At 36.8% G+C, this 19,978-nt stretch overlaps 1 protein-coding gene across 1 annotated transcript; it reads left to right on the forward strand.

Moving 5' to 3' along the window:
• The first annotated feature begins 321 nt into the window (after positions 1-321).
• On the forward strand, positions 322-19,783 carry LOC106952218 (solute carrier family 2, facilitated glucose transporter member 1-like). Its single transcript, XM_015040202.1, has 11 exons — positions 322-556; positions 838-982; positions 8,493-8,594; positions 9,509-9,669; positions 9,792-10,032; positions 10,396-10,558; positions 11,502-11,689; positions 12,091-12,195; positions 12,281-12,379; positions 13,124-13,327; positions 13,941-19,783. The coding sequence occupies exons 2-11, from the start codon at positions 971-973 to the stop codon at positions 14,265-14,267; spliced, it is 1,602 nt and encodes a 533-aa protein (XP_014895688.1). The 5' UTR covers positions 322-556; positions 838-970; the 3' UTR covers positions 14,268-19,783.
• Positions 19,784-19,978: the final 195 nt, after the last annotated feature.

A 19,978-nucleotide genomic window follows, 5' to 3' on the forward strand; every position in this document is an offset into this window, starting at 1 on the left:
AAAATGCTTTAAGGAATCATTTTATCGCTGAAGCATCCTCTGAGCTGCATCACATGGCAAGATGTCCCATAAACGGGCCGAGTTGCATCAGCAGCAGCGCCAAGGTCAACTTCTGGAGGCATCATGGAGGACACCGGAAAGAGAGAATGTGTGTGTGTGTGTGTGTGTGAGAGAGAGAAACAGAGAGAGTGGGGGTATACAAATACATCCTCACGACCCACTGTGACACACCCCATCCCCCCACGGGATGCGCATGCGCCTGTTGTGACCAACTAACCGAGTAAGGGCTTCAGCCATGATTGGACGCGGAGGCCTCACAGGATGCGGTGATGCTGCGTTGGAGTCATGATTTTTTCACGCAAAAAGAGGGGCGGGACTACATCACGACACGCTGGCGTTGCCGCCTCTCATAGGCCGAGCTGAAACGGGAGAAATCATAGCGTGTGGTTACGTGCCTTGTTCCTCGCAGCCCCCTGCAAGGGACGAATTGTGTGAGGCAGTGCTACCAAAACGAGACTTGCTGCAGCCCGTAGAGGCTTTCCAGCAGTCACGACAGGTGAGTCTCCTCTGACTGAGCAGTCTGGGATAATATTTGGGATCTTGGAAAGCCTCAGCTGGGGAAAACTCTGTTGCTTAGCCTCTATTTGACTGCAGAAGTAGACGTTAACATCAACCATCTGTTTCTTTACCTAAAGCCTACCTTTCTTATAAGACTTTACAAGGATTTATAACGGTTTTTTTGGGGGGGTTTTTTTAAGGGAGAAGAAGGCGGAGATGTTTTTGGTGCCACGATTGGTACCACGGACAGAGACTAACGAGGTTTTCCATGTTTTGCAGCTGGCAGTAAGGCAGAAGCACCAGCTGACTCTCCCTCCCTCTCTTCCTGCTCCTCCTCTCTGCATCCTGCAGATTCCAAATCTTAGAAATCACCCTTGACAACCGTGAGAGCATCTATAGCATCTTTGGGAAGATGGAAGGCCAGGCAAGTGATTTTTTTTTAACTTGTTATGTGATCCTTATCTAAATGAAGGGTATCAGGCCTTTGATTATTATAATGTAATATAAATGTATATAAAACAAAACTGAGTTAAACTCAAATAGCTCGTTGATGTCATATTTTAGTAATGCATGTCTTTCTAAATAAGTTCGGTCTCTAAGCAGAGCTGTGTGGGTGGTAATGTAAGCCATAATGCTTCCATGAGTCACTCATTACTGCACATGCTGTGGATGTTGTGTGAGTGGAATATCAGGCATGTTTCCATGAAATAATAGTTTATGAGTGGATATCCATTAATGTGAAAGCCTGATTTTGATGATTAATTTTACCGATGATTTTTGTGAAATATTCTTGCTTCTATAAGTTGTCATACAACGAATAAAACAGATTGAGTTTTGAGATCACTGCTAACATACCACACCCACTTTATCTTTGAAATATTTAACTTTTTGTTAATCACAGATAACTACAGGATCTTTTTTCCCCTCACTTTTGACTTTGTGCGTGTGTTTCTGCATGCACATGTGAATTCAGCATCAGCATGACTTAATCAGATCTATCCTTTGGGATTTATGCAGAGGACACATGGGGAATAGAGAAAGCCAGATTCAGTAGCTCAAATATGCAATACAAGCTAGAAAACAGACGATAGTGTTCTCTATGAATAAGGCTCCAAAATTACTTGAAATAAATCACAGAAACAAACAAACTACATGCAAACTGCGGCTGATATAAATAGCATACTGTAACACATACATAATAATAAAAGTGAAGTGTGGCATGCAGTGCAATATTTTGTAGAACTACCTTTTGCTACTTTACAGCTGTATGTCCATTTTGCGCCATTCTTCTTTACCAGCTAAATCACATTGAATTTAATTCATCCCTAAACACAATTTTCTCAAATTTTGCAACAGATCAAGTCACAGTATCAGTTTGATTTAGGTCTGGACTTTGACTTGACCGTTCCTCAGACATAGAATCTGACCTCTAGCAGGTTATCTTCCAGGACTGCAATATGTTTCTGTATTTCAATCCATCCATCTTCTCTGTAACTCTTATGAGCTTCCCTGGCCCTGCTGAGGCCCACAGCATGATGCAGCCATGTTTCAAAGTGGGGAAAGATGTGTTTTGGACTACGTGCAGTTTTACCTTTCTGGCACAAATAGCAATTAACATGTAGGTCAAAATGTTCAGCTTTGGATTCATCTGACATCTCAATACTTGCTATGTCACCAGCATGCCACCATATAGTTGCACTGAATTTTATTTTAGGGGTATCAAAGTAAAGTTTATTTTGCAAAAAAAAAAAAAAAATATTTTGCTTTACTCTTTTGCACTATTTTTGATCATCCAATTGTAATGTTAGAAAATATGAAAAAGCTTAGTTTATTTAGCTGCTCTAAAAAGGTTTTATTCACACTGTTTTACTGCTAAAAAGATTCTCTGTATGGTTTTCTATGAAAGAAAGTGCACTTCACATTGAAAGCATTTATTTTGATACACAAAGGAACAATACTTCTAAATCACAATCATCTACATCTAAATAAAATTGATTTATTAGGTGTTGAAATAGGGGCTGCACAGTGGCGCAGTTGGTAGAAGCAAGAAGGTTCTGGGTTCGATTCCCGGCCTTGGTCTTTCTGCGTGGAGTTTGCATGTTCTCCCTGTGCATTTGTGGGTTTTCTCCGGGTACTCCGGTTTCCTCCCACAGTCCAAAAATGTGACTGTCTGATTAATTGGCCTCTCCAAATTGCCCCTAGGTGTGAGTGTGTGTGTGCATGGTTGTTTGTCCTGTGTGTGTCTGTGTTGCCCTGCAACAGACTGGCGACCTGTCCAGGGTGTACCCCGCCTCTCACCCAAAACGTTAGCTGGAGATAGGCACCAGCTAACCGACCCCACTAAGGGACAAGGGTGTAAAGAAAATGGATGGATGGATAGGAGTTGAAATAATAGAACTATTTTTTCATCTTGCATCTTCGTAGCATCCATGCTGTTCTTGGTCTGCTTCTGATTGTAAATTTCTATATTCCACATCCTTTCATTTACTTGTCTGATGCTGGTTCCATTATTTCTAATCACAGAAAACATAACCCTCAGATATACTAGCATTGTTGTCCAGTTGGTGATTTTTTGTTGATGCATTATCTCATGTAAAGTGGTTTGCTTTTGTGATTTTAACAGTATAACATGCAACTTGCCTGTCCTTGAGAAAATGTGTCAATGCATTGACATGCTGGTCAATATCTGGCATTACAAACCAAATGTTACCAGAAGGTGTGTGTCAGAGAACAGGGTTGGGAGGGGTGTGGGGCTGCCTTCAGGGACAGATGACTAATGGACAATGTAAATAAGCTGGAACAAACATTTAAGCTTGTTAATGTTTGAAGGCACACAGAAGTTTAGAAGCTGAATATGGGGAAACGCTGTTTTAATACCGAAAGTAACAAAGAAAATGTTATTGATGTAAATGCATACCTGGCTGATTAATAGTCTGTGTGTTCTTATTTAGAACACATTTTGTAGTTTTGTGCCTTTTTTCTTTGTTGGATAAACCAGACTTAAAGGGAGGCGCCACCTGCAGCATTTTCATTAAGTAAAACAAGCAGCTGTAAATTTTTAGTTGTACTTGTGTTTTATTGGTGTGGCAGTAAGATCATCAGCATCAGCCTTCTTTTTGTACTTCCTTATGACTTGCTTAATGTGAGTGAGGTCCCTGATTTCTGGATTTAATGCATCTCACCTTGTTCATTTTGTGTGTGTACGTGTTCTCGCACCGAAGCCGTCAGGTAGAGCTGCGCTGTCGTTTCAGGAGTCTTACATGGTTTTATTTTATGAGACCTGTGTGCATATTGCCCAGTTGCAGCTAGACGTCAATTATTCTGCGTCAATAAAGCGGCAGTTTCCAGCTTCGGGCAAGAATGTGTTAGGGGGAAGGTTGGGAAACTAATGACAAACAAACAGATTTAATTTATCAAAGGGCAGTTAGCTGGTTTAAATAGTTTTTGATTCACGGGTTTGAGGGCAGCTAGTGTCATTTTAATCTGTTGTAGTTAAATCTGAATAAATTTAGATGACTCGTTGATCTGTATGTTAGGACTGCAAGACAAGATGTGTGATAACATGGTTTCCGTAGTAACGCAATGTCTGTTCAGCTAATCTCCCTGCTGCAACAGGGAGCTGCTGCTGAAAGTTACTGATTATAAAAGAAGCATTAAAGATTCTCAAGTTTTTATTTATTTTTCCTGTTGGCAATTTGAACCAAGTGGGAATATATTCTTATTTCCAGTGAGCACAAAATGGTTGAATTTCAACTGAGTTTTACAGAAAAAAAAGAAAAGAAAAAAAGAAAAGAAACTATTCAACTATTCAGAAAAGAAACTATTCAAACCCTGAAATTTGTGTGAAACATTTTAGATGAAGAATAAAAAAAATAGCAAAGGAGCAGTAATTTGGACATTTGACCTTCAGATTTCCTATTGATTTTTGTTAGAGATATTTGAGTGCAGTCATGTGACTTGTAAATCTTACTGAGTCACTGTTACATGACAAAAAACTGAGATAAATGCAGTCAATCAAGAAGAAATAGAGAGAATGAATACCAACAAAGTAATTATTTTCAGAATTGTGGCTAACTGTATATTTTTAGGTAATTCTGCATATGCTGCACTTTGTGTTGTAGATACCACTAATTAGAAACAATTGGAAACAACAAATGTGTCATTTTTTATATTATGGTCAACCTTCTACAACACACAAGCATCGGTTGCATAGGATCTATTTGTCTTAATAGGCTTACTTATTTGTAGTGAAAAAGGGTTAAAATGACCTGTAAGGTCAAATTAATTTAAACAATGATAGACATCCAGATATTATAATTTTTCCACTGCAAATTTGCAAATGCTTACTGACTGAAATATACAATTCAATCAAACAAGAGAAGATCTGTATAAAAGTCGTCTTATTTAGATGCCGATGAGCCATCTATCTGCAATGGACACACCCAAAGCTTTCTTTGTGAGGAAAGGAGTATTGATTACTTTGAAATGTCTCCTAATTCCCCAGGAAACTTTCTACCAAACAAACAAACAAGAAGAGGAAAGAGTTGAAAATGTTAAAAGTAAAAACACAGACAAAAAAATAATATATTTTATTTAACTTGGGATCAAAAAAGAATCTGGAAAATATTTTCCCTGCAAAGGATAAATGCTGGAAAACGTGATTTCCACGAGAGAACATGAAAGATATTTATGAGGGCAGCAGATTTATTAATGATCCTGGAGTCTGGCCCCTTTATCACATGACCAATGTGCCTTGAAGCAGCCAATGTTGAGGGATTGTAATCAAAATACCATCAATCTTTTTTTTTTCTACAAAAGAGAAAAATTCACCTTCAATTTTTAGACTTTCTTGCAGTAGGTTTTCTGTAACCCAAGACGTCCGAAAGTCTTGTGTTATGGGCTTATTCCAGGTTACAAATCATAGTTGCTTCAATCATGTTAAATCCACATGCTAAGTAAGAAAAATCGATTTGTGTACAGAACAAATTTAACAACGCAGACGGATAAACCTATTAACATAAAAAAATGAAGAAATTGCTGTTATTGGCCAGAAGTTTGTACCTCACTTGTTGTGAGACAAACCAACAAAGACAGTAAATTTCTATTCTTTTGAATTCATGGATATGTAATTATACCTGAGCGAAATGGAGTGTATTGAAACAAAAAATTCTGCTACTTTGACTGCCAGACGACCTCTTGAGAGCCATGCTAAGACACTGGCTTTTCTAAAGTTGGATAGTTGAGATTTGTTCGTGTCAGATAACTTTAAATAAAGGCAGCTAAATCTACAAAATGTTTTTAATCATGGGGGTGATAGAGACCCTGGCTAAGTGTAGCATTTGACATGTATAATTACTGTATGGAAGTCTCCCACTAGACATCCATGTTTCTATTCACACAAACATTCAGTCACCGTAAATAATTAATCAATGGCTTATTGCAACTGTATGAATAAATAAAATGACATTGTACTGCTCATAAAGTCAGCTAATGTCTCTTTTCTAAAAATTAGACAAACAATGTTGAGAAATCTGCTTCCTTCTGTAGCAGACTGTTCAAATGTTTCTGGAGGAAAACATTATCTAAATGACCAATAATGATGATCGTACATTTTATGTTAGTAATTTAATTGAATTAAATTGTTTTTTTAAAATGTTTTGAATATCATGTCAGCAGGTTGTTTTAAAATGATGGTAGATATTGTGATGTGTATGATAAATATGAAAATGAAAGCAATGTTTTCAGCAAAACTAAAACAAAAATGAATTTAAATCTACAAAAATAAATGAAAGTTTCACCCATTAATAAAAGTAATTTAGGGAAAACAATTTTGTTTTTCAGTCTAAGTTAAATAAAGGAATTCTTTCAGGCTATGGATTTGCACAGAATTTCCACTGCGTATGTTTTGTAGAAGTTTTGAATATTATACTTTCATCTCAGGGTATTGTTCACTCATATCAAACTGCAATCTCAGCCTCACTATTAAGGTCAGAGGTCAGACTCTCACCAATAGCAAAGTGCATTTTTAATATCCACATGCCTTCAAGCCCGGGGTTCACAGCTCTCAGACAATCCTCCTGGTCTTCAGCAGTCGTTTTCTTCTGCTGCAGCTTCTGTCTGAAACTTACTGTCATTTCTCCCTCCAAGCAAACTCAAAGGGGGAAGAGAGATTTTGTGTTCCAATTGAACTTGTACAAAAACATCCCCCTGAAGTCATGAAAGGTCAGGGCCCTTCAAGTAGCCCCAAGTTCAATATCCTGCTGACACGCATTTATTGCTTCAAATTATGAATTGCTAACGGTTCTACTAGCTAACACCACATCATTAAATCCCAACCAATCGACTAGTGCTTTTTGTTTAGCTGCTACCTGATTAGTTTAGATCGGACCTAAAAGAAATCCAACCCGACTGACTATATATTGAGGTTTTCATCAACGCCTCTGTTCTTTCCTCCCCAAACTGATTCAGTTTGGCCAACACCCTTTACCTAAAACAACTGCAGTGTATTCACTCTGCTAATATTGTTTGACCTTATTCTGATATTGCTGAAGCAGAGGCAGAGAATCACCTGAGGTCGACCCACATCTCTGTCGTCTCATATAGCAGCAGCCAGTTCCTCCCTGTCAGCATTCTCCGTCTCTCAGCTACAGACTTTTTGCTGAAACATCGTTCAGTCTGGCCCAGCCACTAAATCACATGAGGTGCATTATTTATTAATGGTGTATGTTAAGAGTCGTTTAATAAACCTTTCATGGTCTGGGCTGGATAACAGAATGGCTTTTGCTTTTGTCAGAAATGTGTACTTGACCCCAAGAAGGGTGTTTATCCCTGGACTTCTTCAACCTCATGATGTAATGTGAGTCCATTTAAAGTTAATTAAAATAACAACATTTAACAATTTGATTTTAAACAAAATGTTCCCCTTGGATTTAACTGAAAATTGATTTTAATATTCTTTTTTTATTTTTATTTTTTTGCATTGTTTATTAAGGTCTAATCATGAATTGATTGTTCAAAATTATAGATGTGGAAATAATACATTTTAGATTAGCTACATCCAAAAGGTCACAAAACTTACAAGCTTTTCAGTTTTAACTAAAAATTTAAATACTTAAAATGTGTCTTGAAAATCAAACCTCAGTTGCACTGGAATACATTCCGTCTTTTTATTACTTGTTTTTGACTTTACAGCTTTTGGAAATGTTCATGATTTATCTTCAATACACTGGTGCCTGCTTATTTATTGATATGGAAGTATTATTTGTATTATTATTTGTGTTAATGTAGTATTGTATTTTCTTCGTATATTAAATGTTCCAACATGCAGAGGTAAAAATAAAAAAAAGAAGCAAAATAGGATGGAATAAATTCTTTAGAGCTCTGCCGAAGCCCAATAAGCATTCAAACATCTTGTTGTCATTACGGTTGATGTGGTTTTCTTCAATTATGCAGATAAATCAATAATATTAAAGGCTGTGACACAATTACAGGCAAATGACCGTGGAAACAAATTTCATCTGAATTTATCCAATTATGTTCAGGAAAGAGACAAACTGAGTCATGAATGCTGTGGATCACAGAGACACTGAATTAGCTTGATCATCTTCATCTTTTTTGCAAGGCTGTAGAAGAAAAAATAAACATTTGTTTTTGTAATTTGACTTATTTTGCATTTTATTTGTATTTTGTGGAAGATCTTGTATGTATTAGCAAGTAGATGTGGGGAAGCCGAGCTCTAGAGTGAGTTCACTGCTATGTTGCTGAATCACTGACCTTTTTGCCTCTAGCATCCCAGTTTATTGCATCCAACCTAGCTCCGTATTTTACAATGCCATTAAGATCTCAGATTTCATATTTATCTTTTATCTTTGCATCAACCCATCAACTTCAATTATCCTTCTTACTCCGGTTCTTTCCATTACTCTGACCCTCAGGGAAAGCAAGTAACGGGTTATCTGTTGTTCTCGCTGGGCACGGCTGTCATCGGCTCTCTGCAGTTTGGTTACAACACAGGAGTCATCAATGCTCCGGAAGAGGTTGGTGAAGTTTACTACCAAGATACTAACAGAAATCTTGCTGTTTTGCATATTCAGATGAAAAAGAAAGCAGATCAGGCAATACATTTTCTCACTGCCAAAAGAAAACAAATACTATTAAGTAAATATTGTCAGTTTAATTATCATTTTTTTAATCTTTATAGAAAGATAGGTGCACTTTGCCCTTGATTTTACTGTAATTATCTTTATACTGCTTCACAAAATGCTGTAAACAAGAGATGGTCACCCACCTCAAAAGTGAAATGGATCTAAACATTTAAATCTTCAGGCCAGTTAGATGCTAACTAACAGTGTAGCTACTGCCTGTTCTGCTCTGCAGTAATAAAAGACGTAAGTGTGTACGTCTCATGCTGAGATCACGTTTACCAGAACATAAAACAAAAAAGGGTCACAACCTAAAGGCTGTTTATCAAAACGTATTAATTGACTGATCTACTTGGTGTTTTTGTAGAGGAAGCAAACACCAATGATTAACAGTTCTGGTAATAGATGGAGAAAGAGTCATAATTCTCAGGTCTTGTGCTTTTATTTTGCAGGAAATAAATCAGTATGAAGTGCACTTAAACTGGGAGTTTTATCCTTTGAACTTTTACCCTAAGAGTTTTAATTATGGTGTCAGGTTTTTTTTTTGTTAGCTTTTTCATAGTTATTATAACAGATATCCTGTCACGGAGATCACACTTTATGGCTTAGTCGTGACGTGCAAGCCAAAATAGATTCAGTAAAGTTTTTATATTTAAGACCTAAAGTTTTATCTCTTGAAACTTCCAGCTGAAAATGTTGTAATTATGAAATATTCATGATGTAAACACATTTAACCACTAAATCGAGAAGAAGAGAGAGAAGTACTCATCTTTTATCTGTCTTAACCCACAAATCTACTTGTTATTTAGAAACTACGGTCATTCTTCAACCAAACCTGGATGCAGCGTTACAACGAGCCCATCAGTTCAGGGGTTTGTACCATCGTCTGGAGCGTCGCTGTTTCCATCTTCAGTGTGGGCGGCATGGTGGGCTCCTTCAGTGTGGGCGTCATGGCCAATAGATTTGGCAGGTAGGAGATGAAATTTCATGTCAGCATTTATAGATTCGAGAATCCTCAGCCGGAAATCATTTTCTGTACCACTAGTTCATGTTTTTGTCCATTTAGTGTTTCTTTACTCTTCCTCTCCGCAGACGGCGCTCCATGTTCCTGGTGAACATCCTGGCTGTGATCGGAGGCCTCCTCATGGGGTTCTCCACCATCTGCTCCTCCTATGAGATGGTGATTGCGGGTCGTCTGGTCATTGGCCTGTTCTGCGGCCTCTTCACCGGGCTGACTCCCATGTACGTGGGGGAGGTGTCACCAACACCTCTTCGTGGAGCATTTGGTACTCTGCATCAGCTCGGTGTGGTAGTGGGCATCCTGATTGCTCAGGTTTGAAACTTTACTCACTTCCAAATACTCAAGTTCTTATAATTAATGACTTTCCTCTATTTATTTTTAAAATAATTAGATTAAAGCCCATATATAAATACCGTAAAGACACAATTATGCAAGGCAGCAACAAATATCAAAAGCAATGATGAAATGAACCAGAGCAGATGCAAAATCAAATGTATTTTAAATTTACTTAAAGAACAAATCAATAATGGCTTTTGGTAGGTTATTCAACAACTTAGTGACATAAATAAATAATCTTTCAAGAAAATACACGGCCATGAATCATGTGAAATGGGTTGCATTCAGCTTAACCTGATAGAATCAAATTAGTTCTTCTGGTGTGTCTTTTCCTTTTAGATCTTTGGTCTGGAGGTTCTGTTGGGTTCTGACAAGCTGTGGCCCCTGCTGCTGGCCCTCACCGTGGCCCCTGCTGTGCTGCAGTGCATCTTGCTTCCCTTTTGTCCTGAGAGTCCCCGCTTCCTTCTGATCAACCTTAAGCAAGAGGAACAAGCATGCAAAGGTAGATGCTTATAGATTACTGCTTTTACTGCTCCTACATGCAGTATTAATGGAGGACCTGTCGCTGTTGAACAAGAGGAAAGTCATTCAGAAAGGCAGAGGGGCAAACTCACAGCTTTGTGAGAATCTGTTCTCGCAAAGCTGTGAGAATCTGAAAGCAGATCTGAAATTGCAACTTCTTGGACAACTTGGAAAATATTCTACAATTGTGTATTTAACTTTTATCACTTCGCATTGTTGGGGATCCACTGTTCACATTTAAATTTTTTCTGCAACCTGCTGTTAAATATAGGTAGATTTTATCTGCAGTGCCATCTACTGTTTGAAATAAGAACTGTGAATCATCAAATTGCCTTTCTTTCTTTAAATCCAGCTGCTGAATGAAGGTTTAACCACAGCTGCAGATGCAGTGATTTTCTGCCACTGGTGTGCTTGTGGCTGAAGAGAGAATAACTGGGACCTGATGAATGAAGAGTCATTTCAGAGCTGTAAGAGCTCTTCTGAGGGAACCAAGTCAAAAGTAGTAAATCTTTGAAAAAAGCTGGATCTGCCACTATTATTGCAGATTGCTTGCACAGGCTGGACTTGATGTTTATGTCTACTTGTATTTGGAGCAGCAAGTTTAAAGAATCTGGAGCAGAAATGAAATAGATAGCATACAAAACTGAGCCAAACATGCAGTAAGTAGTGGAGCTTTGTGAATCTGTTCAAAACAGAAACAATCAGAGGTTGGAAGGAGGCTTTGGAAAAGCTGCTAAAAATACAGGAGGTTAGACGAGTCAGGAAGCTGTTTTTTCCCCCCATCATTTTAAAACACACTTTGCTACTCAGAAGTTAACTTCTCCTTCAATTTCTGTTAAAACTTGTTTTATATAACTCTCTCTTTCAAAATCAGTCCATCTCCATCAGAAGTGACTCATCCTGATATATAATTCTGTTGACAGCTCTGGTTCGTCTACGTGGCACGGAGGATGTGAACAAAGACCTCCAGGAGATGAAGGAGGAGAGTGCCAAGATGGCGATGGAGAAGAAGGTGACCATCGCTGAGCTGTTTCGCTCAGCGGCCTACAGGCAGCCCCTCCTCATCGCCGTCATGCTGCAGCTCTCCCAGCAGCTATCGGGAATCAATGCTGTGAGTGCTGAGAAACATTCTCACATGCTCATACTTTGTAAACACACAGCTCTGCTCTATTATACTCCATGTTTAACTATCGACATTATAACCAAAAAATATTACAGTTGCCGTTTTTGTAACCGTAAATACAGCAAGTACAGACGTGACATTACGTCATAGGACAACATGGGAAAATCAAGAATAAATCAGAGTAGGAAAACATCTGAAAAAGTTCCTGTAATGTGAGTTCAACGTTTTTATAAAGACGGTTTTTAAATAAGATATGGGTTTTATTTTAGTTTTCAGTCAGAAATTACGGTTTATGAATAAAAAACAACATTAAAAGCCTGTTTCTATAATTTATAAGTTGCATTTTAACCACAAGTTTCTTTTTTTCCTTTCCTATACGTATCTCTCAGGTGTTTTACTACTCCACAGGGATCTTTAGCTCAGCTGGAGTGAAGCAACCCATCTACGCCACAATAGGAGCCGGAATTGTCAACACTATCTTCACCGTTGTTTCTGTAAGTGACTCAGCAAACGCTCCATTTCCTGCCTGCATTTAGGTCCATTCTACAGAGGATCACAGTCTCCTTCTCTGTCCTTCAGCTCTTTCTGGTGGAAAAGGCTGGACGAAGGACTCTCCATCTCCTGGGACTGGGAGGAATGGCCGTCAGTGCCCTGGTCATGACAGTCTCCCTCCTGTTGGTGGGTGGATGCACAGATATGAGCAAATATTTACATACATAGACAGCAAAAATACAAAATTTTACCAAGTATTTTTGGTATAGTTTCCAGTGTAAATATCTTAGAACACTTAAAATAAGACAAAACTTAGACGCAACTTCACCAAGATATAGAAACTTGTTTTAAGTAAGTAATTCCTTACTGTTGATTAAAAAGCACTGGTTCCACTGGCAGATTATGTAATTTATAACAAGACATTTTTCCCATCTTATATGTGAAACAATATGCCAGTGGAACTTGTTCTCTTTATTGATATTCAAGAATTACTGACACATGTTAGTGTGTCTTGCTGAAAAGTTACTTGTGAATTAGTTTTGTCTTATTTCAAATGTAATAATATATTTGCACTAGACTCTAAAAAATGCTTTTGTGATTTTGTTTTTACAGTGTAGATAGTTAGAATGGACTTTTTTTTACATTTTTACTTTCACATATTTTAGATGCAGTTTCAGCTCATAAAATAATAAATTTCTGCCATAGTTTAATATCTTTTTGTCATGGTGTTTGGTTTAGATCGACAGAACACTAAACATGGTTCCTGAAATGAGAAATAACACAAAGAGTCATGAGAGACATTTAGAGTTGTGCATTCTGCAGCAGATGCTCTCATTATCATTAGCTTCTAATCAACTTTTCCGCCAGTGAATAATCTCTCATGTGTGTCTTTGTCTGATCATTTCCTTTTTCTTCCCACTTTCTGAGCAGAAGCACATCACAGCTATGAGCTACGTGGCGATCCTGGCTGTCATGCTTTTTGTGGCTATGTTTGAGCTGGGCCCCGGTCCCATTCCATGGTTCATTGTGGCTGAGCTTTTCTCCCAGGGGCCCCGTCCTGCGGCCATGGCTGTAGCAGGATGCTGCAACTGGACAGCCAATTTCCTTGTTGGAATGAGCTTTCCTAAACTAGTGGTAAGAAAAGAGAATGCTGCCCTGATTGGCTACGCTAAGTTTAGACTTCTAGTGTTTCCATTTTTCTGTTTCTGACTTGATTTTGAACACTAAAATCTTTAAAACATTATATGAGTTTTGTTTTGTTTTGTTTTGTTTTGTTTTGTTTTGTTTTTGTTTGTTTTTTGGGGGGCGGAGGATAATCACAATTCAAAACCACAAAATCTTAGTATTTTTTTGTCTCGTTTCTAATGCGAATTTCTTAGCTCACTTGAATTTAAGACTAAATTAACTTACAAGTTAGGTTGGATGTTTGAACAAGATACAGGAGCTTTGTTTGTGTTTGCAGTAAATAATTCCTTAATATCGATTTTAAAAAGGATTAGTTTCACTGGCAGATTTTTTTCCACTTATAACAAGACAAATAACCTGTCAGTGGAAGTAGTAATTTTTTATTAATATTTAGGAATTATTTACTGAAAACAAGCTGCCATATATTGCTAAAAAGTTAATTTCAGCAATAATAATTTCATGTGTACAAAGACATTTTCAGTCAAAGCTAGTGAAAATGACTTAGCAAGATTTTGTGCTTTTGTAGTCCAGTTATTCTGATTTCCCTCCTGTCTCTCCACAGGAGTTGTGTGGACCCTGGGTGTTCCTCATCTTCACTGCCTTCCTCATCATCTTTTTCATCTTCACATTTATCAAAGTCCCAGAGACGAAGGGAAAGACATTTGACGAGATCGCCCGTGAATTTGGCGGCGCTCCGCCTCCTGCCGCCTCTTCCGCTGAGGATCCTGGTGCCACTTCCAGCACCGCCATAACGCTTCAAGCCTCTTCTCCTGAGAAAGAGAAGGTCCCGCTGGTGGAGGCGCCGGCTGCAGCTCCTGCAGCCGCCGCTCCGGCAACCGAAACCACACCCCTTAAAGATAAATCCGGCGCACAAGGGGAGCAGGTGTAGACAGGTTTTAGATTGGTGAGAGAAATTACAAGTAACGGAAGAATCACAGAATACAAACATGCTGAAACAGAGGAATCAGTTTCAATCTTTCTCTCCAACTTTATGGTACATTCCTGAAATCAGCTGCATCCATTTAAAGGGTGAGTCAAAGTCAGTGTCTCTCAAGTCACAATGACACTCAGATCTGGTTACTTGAAACTTAAACATGGGTCAAAAATGTGCAGCTAATTTGTTCATTAATGCAGTTTATAAGCAGGGTGACTTAAGGTGAGTTGTGCAGATTTAGACATAAAAAACAGGTCAGTTCCTTGTCATATGAATTAATTGAGATGATTAACAAAGATCCACATTTAAACAAAATTATTTGTGTGTTTTTTTAAGTGTCAGATGACTTAATGTGTATTTCCCCTTGGTTTAACTCCCAACAGGTTCTTTGGCCAGTTACTTGTTCCCCCATTAGACTGCAGGTCTAATATATCTAAATTGTGTGCTTTACCTTTCACTGGGATTGTTTGCATTACCAAAGTGAATAACCACCTGATGAACACATCTAACCTCATAATGTAGTCTGCAGAGTTCACAGCAGCTAAGGGTACTAAAATGCATCATTGTTGTTAAATGTTAACATCTACAGTCATTCATTATTTAATAGGGATTTAATTACTGACTCATATGATTCACTTCTTTTTATTAATTATGTGTGTTGACATGTTGTCGGCCTATTTAAGTACTGAATGCTGCCAAAATGTAACCGTAGCCAAGACAAAAAAATAGACATAACACTTTCCTCAAAGAACTTTCACATAGACATATACATGTGTTCAAACACAAATACAACTTCATTAAGATTCATATATGTGGCCTAAAAAATAAATACATACAACACCCTTCACAGTTATGGGCACCCATGTCAGTCAACACCCATCTGCTTTAATTTAGATGACATGACAGAGGAAGATTTGACCCAGAGTCCTCAGTTGTGAGGAATATATATCCATTAAATAAATGGATATTTTCCTCCATTTATTTAAGGAGCTTTGATTAAAGGCTAGATTTTTATTGTTTCTCAGTGTGAGATTATCATGCCACAAGGAAAATGTTATTTTTAGGCATTTCATACATTTTTACAAGAGGTGCCAGTAAAAGTGGTGGATGCTGTATGTGCAACCATGAGAATTAGTCGTTTGTCAGCTGTTCTTCTAGAATCTAATTATTCCAACAGAGAAATTGTATGACACATACTTGTAATGTAACAATAGGGTAACAGACGAGATATATTTATTTGCTGAAAGAAAGATTATTTATAGGATTGTGTAAGAATCTATTTTCCTATTAATTATTTTAGATCATATAAAGAAACATAATTGTTTTTCTGGCTTCAAAAGGTGAAAAGTAAGTCTTGGACTTTTTGCTTTCAGTTGAGGAGTAACTGAATTACTTCAGGGGAAATTTTAGATCAGTGTTTGTTTGTACACTTTAGTACACTGTAAAAAAAGTCTCTAATTTATGGTAAAATATCTTCTGCTGTGGTAGCCAGAATTTTAGCATATAAATATGGTAGAGTCGGTATTTATGCGTTAAAATTCTGCCTGTATTTTACTGTAAATTAGAGACTTTTTAAGGTGTTGTCAGGCAAGTTTTAGAGTCACTATTCATACTATAAGTAGTAGAAGTAATGAGCATCACCGTTCTTTCCATCAAGCTAACACAGCGCTAATGATCTGCATTGGCATTAATAATAACAACCATATATCTAAGCAAGCTGTTAGTAGAACAGATAAAGACTATGAACTGTGCAATCATTATTGAAAAATAACTCTTAGCAGATAGAGGCAACTAATGGGGAAGTGCTAATACTTTATTAATCCTGGCAGTATAGCTTTAAGTGAAACATGCAACTAATGTTAGTGGTTTAATAGATAATTATGTCTGATCTTACCTTATTGTTTTGCAAAGCAAGAGACTAATGCAGATCTGTGAGGATTACTTTGTTTAGAACCAAAACAAAAGAATGTCAATTTAAAATTATACATACCGCATTTTTAATCATTAGAGCACTTTTTATAATTAAAATAGTATATATATATATATATATATATATATAAATTTGAATATAACAATAAGGAAATGACTAATGGGAGAGTTTTCAAGCAATTAGTTTATATTTTGGTTGAAAAGCTAATTGGCAGACTGTTGTCTATTACAGTCCAAAGGATGTGGGGTCGGTTGTAGGAATTATGATTAGCATTTTTATTTTTCTAGACTGCATCTGTTAACACATTTTAAAAATATATCAGATTTCTAACATGACCTTCTAATAGGATCCTAAAAGAGAAAATCTTCAAAAGTCTAAAAGCTGAGAATGTAAAGCTCTGAAATCATTTTTTTTCTCAGCTCTGTAATAATTTTATTGTTTCACAAGAATTTTAGCTAATGTCTTCCCATCATAACCTGCATATTTCAGGCAAACAATGCTTGTTTTCTATACGTTTCACATAATTTAATTATCTCAACTGAAAAATCTGCACTGTTGTATGAAACCTAATCTAATTTATTATCGAGTAAACGTTAATATAAATGTGACATACCCTGCTATTACAACCAAAAAGCGAGGTTTTATATCTCAACACACAGAAAAAAAACAAAAAAACAAAAAACAACATATAGTGATCTTAAACTTTGGCATAATTATGTTTGTGTCCGTTAGTTTTATTTTGAAAGTACAAACGCACTTAACAGAGTTTTAGACGTGTTACAAAGTTTCTGGATAGCCAGCAAATACTTAAGTCATTTTCTCGGGCCAACTGCTGCTCACCAATGAAATCCAAATCTCCATTAAGAAATTAACAGCAGTTTTCAGAGACCATTATATTTAAAATATATTTAAACTACTATGAAGAGTAGAAGGATTTATTGTAAGTCAAAATGTATTTTAAGCTTTATGTGTGGGGTCCTGATCCTGTCTGCGCTGTGTCACTTTGTCTGCGTTGTTTGGTCTCAACAGATTTATGAAATGTATATCTAATACCGTATGACATGTGATGTGTGTATGTGAGTAACACAAAGTATATTTTCTTTACTCTGTTATTGTGTGGATTGCTGTTGCTACTTGAACTCTATTCTTACCCTTGCAGACCATTTATTTATTTATTTCTGTATATTTCTGGTAGAATTTACACTTGAAGAGGTAAAGTATCTATAAAGAGATAAAGTATCTATAGAGATTTAAGATTTAAACCACTTGTATAACTTTAGGACATAACTTTGTAACTGATATTTAATTTTGAATGGATGTCAGAAGGCTTGTTAAGTGGATTATTTTTTTCACTGGAAATATTGGACATATGTCCATGATATTGGTGTGTTTTCCTGTAATTGTGGATGGTGATGTTGTGTTTGCACTGAGGGAGGATTGTTGTGCACACGTGTCTAGTCGAGATTAATGTTATATTCAGTGTTTCCTGTTGAGGTGCTGCTTCTGTCTTTGGATATTCGCACACTGCTCCTTTTTTACCCTAACAAGGATTTCACTTCTAAATTCAAAATGCTTGTTGTTCCACATGTTGCTATTGCCTTTTGTGATGTCACAAACTCAGACAATTCTAAGCAGGCAAATGGAGGAATATGTTTAGAACAAGGGAATATGGACATGTTATTAAAATATTTCATTTATATTATTGTCTTTTTTTTTTTACCAATTTTTCAAAAGCAAAGTTTGTGTTAATGTTTCAAACTTGGCAGCATATGACTCATTAATGGATGGAGCCATTTTTATTATGATGGCTATTGATTGAATTACAATACTAAAACATAATCTTCTTCAATAACAAATTGGCTACAAATACAATCACTACAAGTTTTAGCTGCCTAGTGACAACACACCAAACTAAATGCTCATATTAAACTCATAACTTTTTAAGCAATGACTGCTCTTGCTTTTCTAACTTCCTGTAGTAGCGCAGTAGCCTCTACCAGGTGATGCTGCAGTACTACCTCTGCCTATCATTCAGTGAACCTGCTGTTTTATTTAGTCACTACAATGGTACCTGTGGAACCAGCAGCCTCTGTTTTCCCACTTGTGCCTCCCAGATTGGTGCTTCTCATGTCTTAAGGTTGAAATTTAAGTATCAGACTTTCAAGTAAAGGAAAAAGTGGGGGAAATTATTTAGTTTGGTTAATCAACCCCAACCCTGCTTCTGATTTTGAAAGATTCATCATAGTCCAATACTAAGCCATACTGTTTGCTACAGTTGCACTTATAACAATGATTTATTTTTTAAGGTCCAAGTTGTTGAAAATAATTTACAACCATTTCCTAAAGTTTGTAAAACAATCTGTAATATAAACTAACCAAAATATATACATATTGTTGCCAACAATCCGATTCTATTATGCAAATTCATGAATCTGGTAAGGATTACATGAAAAATGCAGAGTTGAGAAAACAACTTAGCATGACTGTAGTTCTCGTATGTTCTCTGTCGACTGGGACAGTTGTCTTAAAGTTTTATCTATTTTATCCATTACTCACTATTGTCTTTATCTTGCGTATAATTTATGGTGAAGATATGCTACTGCTAATGAAATTTGCAAACCACTGCCATGGTATGTGACTGAGGTGTTGCAATAAAGTATTTGAAAGGATTTAATAAAGAAATAAAAGAAAGGACCAAAGTGCAGACTGCTGATAATTATAGCAAGCAACTGGATGTACAAACTCAAACCCTTTCACACTGTACAGAGACAAATATAAGCGTTCATTATTTTGTAAATCTGTATATTTTAAAGGACATTGATAGATCTGTTGCATTGTTCTATTTTGCTATAGAGTGCACATTGTCTAGATTTCATACACTGCTCTTCACTTTGGTTAAATACATTTCTATGTTCAGATTATACGTCTATTTTTAAAGGTCTGATTGATGACTGCTGCTGGTCATCGTCTTATTTTCCTTTTGTGTTTGTTTCATTACTTGGTTGCAGCCAGGCCTCATCAGACGACATTCTTAGTTTGGGCTGCTGTGTTTTTGCACCACGACTCTTTAACATGTTGGCAAAAAGAGCAGCGAAGCGGCAAACACATTAACTCAAGAATAAAGTGTGGCTGCTGCATTTATGCGTTTGTTCTTCACTGTGATGTTGCGCTGTAAGTGATTGAGTATTTTTTGTCTACATTTTGTGATTTCTTACCTCACCTTTGTTTAAGCTGATTTTCATTGTGTTTTGCTTATGTTTTTGAATCGCTCTTTCATTCTTGATGATGCTGAATTTTTGTCCCCACATAAAAGGAGTTTGAGAACAGCATTCATTTTGGGCTTTAGTGCTGTGATTGGAGAAATATTTGATGTGTAACAGCTCCATGTGTGTTACTTTTGCGTTTTAGTGGCTACTGAATGAGTAAATGGTGTGTAGCTTTCTATTTTTTCTGTGTGCAACAGCATTGATGCACTCTTGACTGTTTCATTTGCCCTGTACATACCACAAATGTTGTTGTTAAATAAAGTTGACATCTTGTATTGAGGAATATTGTGAAATTATTTATAGCATCTGTGTCTCATACAGTCTTTGGTAAAACTTGTTCTTCATTCAGTGCACTAAATCACAGTTGGTGGAGTTTTCTGAATTTTTACTCAAGTAAGAAGAGTAGTGATATTTAATAATATTGCTAAAGTAAAAGCAAAAAGTGCAGTTGTGTAACTTAGAAAAAAAGT

This window comes from Poecilia latipinna, unplaced genomic scaffold, assembly GCF_001443285.1.
Source record: "Poecilia latipinna isolate Pla-1442-1.1 unplaced genomic scaffold, P_latipinna-1.0 Scaffold500, whole genome shotgun sequence".
Taxonomy (NCBI): domain Eukaryota; kingdom Metazoa; phylum Chordata; class Actinopteri; order Cyprinodontiformes; family Poeciliidae; genus Poecilia; species Poecilia latipinna.